Consider the following 5549-nt stretch of genomic DNA (forward strand, 5'->3'; position numbering starts at 1 on the left):
TGCCAGGACTGCATGGGACGCGCGATAGTTTGCAAGAGCTGCTGCTCAACCATGCATGCAAATCAACCTTTCCATCAAATCAAGGTATGTGATGTACTTCATAATGCAAGTCTGGCTGACATATTCCAGTGTTGGAATGGACGCTTTTTTGAAAGCATCAGCCTCAAGGACATCGGTTTAGTTGTTCAGCTCAGTCACCAGCCTGGTGAACACTGTTCTGCACCATCCACTGCACCTCGAAGTTTCGTTGTCCTTCACACGAATGGCTTCCACCCGGTCAATCTACAATTCTGCCAGTGTAATTGCCTCAAGACAGCTGGCACCTGAGTGCAGCAACTTCTCCGCTATGAGCTGTATCCCGCCACTTTGGACGACCCAACAACTTGCTGTACATTTCGCACCTTGGAAACCTTCCATCTTCTCACTCTGCAAAGCAAGCTCATGGCGTATGATTACTACATCACTCTCACAAAGCTTACGGATTGTGTAAGCATCGGGCAACGCTACGTAAATCTGTCTGTCTGCTTGTAACTTTGTCTCGAAGCTCACTCCTGACAGGATCGCCTCAAATCTTTTCTCCACATGGTGCAAGAATAACGACATCTTCAGTTGCTCAAACGTGCAGGGCGAGGCTATGATTCCAAAGGAGTGAATGCAACAAGGCCTGGCGAGCTCTGTACTCGCTGTCCGGCATGTCCGCAACCGGGAGTCAACTTACCCGAGAATTGAAATGATGTATCTGATGACCTACGGTAAGTATTCTGTTGCGCATGATCCCTTGCTTCGCTCACATGCCCTAGTTTCATCTATACCACGTTTGTTGCAATTGACACTAACTTCTGGTTGAAATGACATGCGATTGGAAGTAACTTGCAAGACCCGTCATTGTCGTTGGGGTGGGGTTTCTTTGTCGATGGAAAGGAGTATCGGAGCCACATACTGAAGTATGCAAATCAACAAGATTTGAGTATACCCGCACGATCCACTGTTGTCCTGAGCTTACATCATCTAATATAGATAAGCACTTGCACCGGGTTTGCCGCAATGATGAACGCCAACAAGTCTTTTAAAGGATATGCAACCACAGGGTGCGTCATGGCCATTGACGCGTGACATGGTTTTGTCCTTCCAAATGGCGTAGGTGACTTGCAGAAGGGTGAGAGGTGAGCCTCAGCTGCTAGGCATCTGACAGCAGCTGCTGATTTTGCCGTAGGAACTGTAATGTTGACTTCGTCACCATGTCAGCGCTGGTTCACCTGGCTCGCGGAATGCGTTTGGTACTGTCATACAATATCATGTGCCAGTGGTTGCGCCATCTTTTGGAGTGGATTGCTGTCCTACCGGACCATCTGCGGATCGAGCTACCCAAAGAGGAAGTGCGTTATGCAATTCCAAAGTACCATTTCAATGGCCACAAGGAAGAACGCCACAACCAGTTCTCCTTCAACCTCAAGCAGGGAATAGGTCGCACCGACGGCAAGGAAGTCGAACGTGGGTGGTCGCGCTTCGATACTGTGGCCGGCAGCACCCAGGAGATGGGACCAGGTTCTCAAGAGGAGACCCTCGAGGACCATATGGAGTATAACGATATGGAGAAATACTTTACGATGGGTACGCCGTCTGTGTTGTCAGTGGGCACGGTCACTAACTACGCGATAGGAACATCTCTTGATAAGCGAGAGTGTACAGCCGTCGCTAGCTACGTTAAGTTTGACTGCCTGCACCAGACGTTTACCACCGACTTGCAGCCATCGCATGTTGCCAAATGGACAGCGACGATTGTCGTGTATGAGGCTGACAAGTCATTGCCCGACCCCTATTACTTGAAGCCAACAGGTATGTCACACCAGTGAATCGTCCTAGAGTAGACCAACGTTTATGCACAGGTATGAGTGAATCAGAGATCCAGATGGAGCTTTTGCAGCAAGAGGAGGAAGAGGCGAATCAAGGATGCATTCTCCTACACGAGATTACACCTGCGTCAATGCTCTCAACTCTTCTGGATCTAGAAGAACAACAGTAAGTCTGCCCATGTATCTAACAATACTTCAGCGATGCTTATCATATTTCCAGACAGAAGTTCAGGACCAAACATGCTCCTACCGCAAACTGCACTCCATCCCAGATGGCTGAAGTCATTGCAAAACGGGCATCCCTTCACCATCGCATCAACATGATACGCATTGTGCAAGCAATCTACATGCCCTGCGTCCCCTTAAAGCTCGCGCTGCATCGCCAGTCCCTGGCCACGAGCGCGAATGCCAACTCATCATGCAGCACTTCATTGGCAAGCAGTCGTACACGCCCCCCTGCCAGTGTTGACATAATAGATCTACCGGAGAGCCAGCCCCTGTTTCTTCTCAGCACCCTCAACCATTCTGAGCTGAATACCTGTGTTGCTGGCCTAGCAGACATGGAATCAAAACTCAGAGATGGACAGCTAGCCGACAGCCTCGACAAGCTACGCATACATCTCCATATCCACTCTCGCCTGGTCGGCTATCGAGATTGGCACGTACGACACCAATGGCCCAGCACTCGAGCACGCACAAAGATCGATCAAAACAAGGTGAAGATCAAGGCGCTGAAGTCCAAATACCAGGCTGCGCATGCAGCAAAGCTGTTGCTAGTCAGCGGAGATGCTTGGGAGCAACGATGAAAGGTTCTGCAAGACACGGATGTTACTTCTATACGTGGTGACAATGAGGTCACCAGAGTGGGGATGTCGGAGGGCAAGTTTGTGCTGTCGTGGATCTGGATGGGTGCAGACAGTGAAGGGGGCGCAAATGGTATTTGAGGTCTCAACAACGGTGCATGGCTCAAAGTCCTCTTGTGGTCTCCACTGACTCTTTACTTGGTCGGCAGCGCTGCGCGTAGAATTTTTGAAGTCCAGGGCGCGGAAGGAGCGCTATCGGAAAGAAAGTCTCTTTGTCCAAGCTGAGAAGTCACAGACCATTACCACGTTGGAGAATAACGCTATCCAATGGGACAAACAGGAAAGTTGAGCCACCACGCTCAAGACCTGCCTGCTGATTGCGGAGGGTGCTGCCTTGTATGCTGCAAAGCATGCCGCCATAGAGTGCAGGCTGTCTGCTAAGTTCGGCACATTATGGTGGAAAGCTCAGCACAGAATGATCGTTATTAGGGAGGAAGACGACGGCGCGGAGAAAAGCGGCATCGATGACAATGAGCTACACTTCACCATCACTGCAGACGATTCGGATGCTGAGCTAGACCTCAATAATTCGGATGACGAAGAATAGATTAGATACTTTAATTACATCACTATCACCACACACAATGTAAAATTCATTTCGGACTACATGGAGGAGTGCACGAACGCGAGACTGATGAGATCCAGCGCACTTCATGAAGACTCTGGACTTGGTAAATTTCGTTTGAGATGGGTCACGTGATCTGGCATTAAAAGCTTGGCTAAATAACTACAATAATATGGCGAGAGGAAGCTGCAACTGTACACAATTTATTGATATCTACTTGATACAGAATAAATGGAATGCAGCATCCACAAGCAGAGTGTAGGAAATATAATCTAATTTACTGTGAAATCTATGTGATTTATTCTATGGGCACTGTGAAAAGCTTAGAGAAGAATACTACCCAGTGTGCAAGGTCACACATACAAGTTATGTTTGAAAGGCGATACATAAGGTCAGCTCAAGGCGCGGAATGCAGAGTGAAGCAAGTGACCTAGCGGTCAATGGTGGTTGACCGAGAGAAACAGGCACTGTGCACAAGCTGCCATCTGTTCGTGGTTATTTTGCATTATGGAGTGTTTGATAGACTATTAGTTAACCTTACGGCTGTTCTATGTGTCCATGTGCGCTATTAGGCTGTGCGGAGCCAACAGAAAAGCAGGCATTTATGCAGTGCATGACATTTTGATGGTGTTACCGTATTTGGATGGCAGCCTGGTGGCGTTTCAGCTTGGGCGGACTCTTTATGGCCGTCCTTGCAAGTGTGTAGGGCATTGAACAACAAGCTATGGTGTACATATACGTAAGAAGAAGCTAAAACAAGTATTTCCAAGTTTGTAAAAGGCTACATGCAGTGTAGCAAGTACTGATGCAGGCCAAACGCTGCAAAGCCATGGTCAGCATTGATGGTGCTGCCTTTTACAGCCTTCCTAAGATCCCCGGCATACGCCAGGAGAGCTGATTTTGTGGTATAAGCCATTTTCCATATATTTCATGGCTGAGTTTCAATCCCAAACGCTAATAGCTGGTGCATGAGCGCCTCCTCTTTCAGCTTGCATAGATGATGCATTAACCATGCTGAAAAGGCCCTTTGCCCTGTGTTGATGCATCACACATGGTGAACTCCCCCAACCATTGATTCATGAAACCTAAGCCATCGGCTCCCCTACGTGGCATTTTCACCAGATAGTACGATGATCCTTGCAGCAACAAAGGAAGATTGTGGTAAAGTGACGCTCTGGAACACTGCCTCTGGGTCCTTGCGTGCCCGGCTTGAAGGCACGCTGTCCGTCGCAGATTGGTTCCCTTATCTCGGGGAAACGTTCATATGGAGCAGTGTCTTGGACTACATGCCGCATTGCTTCGGCTGCCAGTCCTCGTCAATCATGTTCTTGCCGGACAGTCGATACTTGCTCACGGGGACTATTACCAGGGCCAGAAACTCCCAAGAGCATCCTGCCTGTCTGTGGGATGCCGCGACGGGCAAATTGGTTCGCAAGTTTTTTGAACATAGTGACCACATTCACTGCATCGCCTTCTCCCTCGACAGGAGACGCATCTTGACAGGCTTCGATGACAGGACTACCATTGTTTAGGACTTCAAAAGCGGAGTGTCTCTGGCGACCATGAGAGGGCACATAGCGGGGGTGCACTCAGTCGCTTTCTCTTTGAGTGGTGAACACATCGCATCAGGAGGAGCTGATCATCGTGTTCTGGTGTGGAGCTCAGAGGAAGGAGAACTGCTCCAGTCGCTCGAGGGGCATATGGGCACAGTACAGTCGGTCGCCTTCACCCCGAGTGGAGACGTCATAATCTCCTCATCAGACAACAAGACCATGCGACTTTGGAACGTCAAGACGAGAACTTGTCTCCTGGCACTAGACGCATTCACACAGTTCAGTTACAAATGCTTCACTGCATATGGAGCAAGTCAATATGACAATGTTACAACTAGCATGAGTTATCCAAATGCTGGCCAGATGTTTAATTTGTAAGCCTGGCCAGCATTTATATATATATCTGTTAGCTAGGCTAATGCCTATGTAAATGAGCTGGTTCTGATAGGCATTTAAATATGTATTTTAGCCAGGCCAATATTTGTATACACTTGCTAAGCTTAGTTAGCATTTACATACATGTATTAGCTTGAAAGTGTATATATCAAACTAATTGGCATTTAAATGTTTAGCCAGCATATACATGTATCTGACCAGTAGCTCACATGCACCTATTGACCTGGCCAACATTTGAAATATATTTGTCAGTCTGGCCAGAGTTTATGTACATTCATTGACTTGGCCAGAGTTTATATACATTTATTGGCTGGGCCAG

At 48.1% G+C, this 5549-nt stretch overlaps 2 protein-coding genes across 2 annotated transcripts; both read left to right on the forward strand.

Annotated features, from left to right (window-relative positions):
• PHACADRAFT_106782 (uncharacterized protein) lies at window positions 1–729 on the forward strand (the record flags this gene model as incomplete). The annotated part of the gene is made up of 4 exons (XM_007401506.1): window positions 1–84; window positions 130–298; window positions 329–519; window positions 610–729. Coding segments are annotated over 4 exons (564 nt in total), but the record flags the coding sequence as incomplete, so codon positions are not given.
• Window positions 730–1238: 509 nt separating this feature from the next.
• PHACADRAFT_201210 (uncharacterized protein) lies at window positions 1239–2659 on the forward strand (the record flags this gene model as incomplete). The annotated part of the gene is made up of 4 exons (XM_007401507.1): window positions 1239–1611; window positions 1660–1836; window positions 1887–2019; window positions 2074–2659. The coding sequence occupies 4 exons, from the start codon at window positions 1239–1241 to the stop codon at window positions 2657–2659; spliced, it is 1269 nt and encodes a 422-aa protein (XP_007401569.1).
• Between the last annotated feature and the right edge of the window lie 2890 nt (window positions 2660–5549).

Source organism: Phanerochaete carnosa (assembly GCF_000300595.1).
Source record: "Phanerochaete carnosa HHB-10118-sp unplaced genomic scaffold PHACAscaffold_13, whole genome shotgun sequence".
NCBI classification, from domain to species: domain Eukaryota; kingdom Fungi; phylum Basidiomycota; class Agaricomycetes; order Polyporales; family Phanerochaetaceae; genus Phanerochaete; species Phanerochaete carnosa.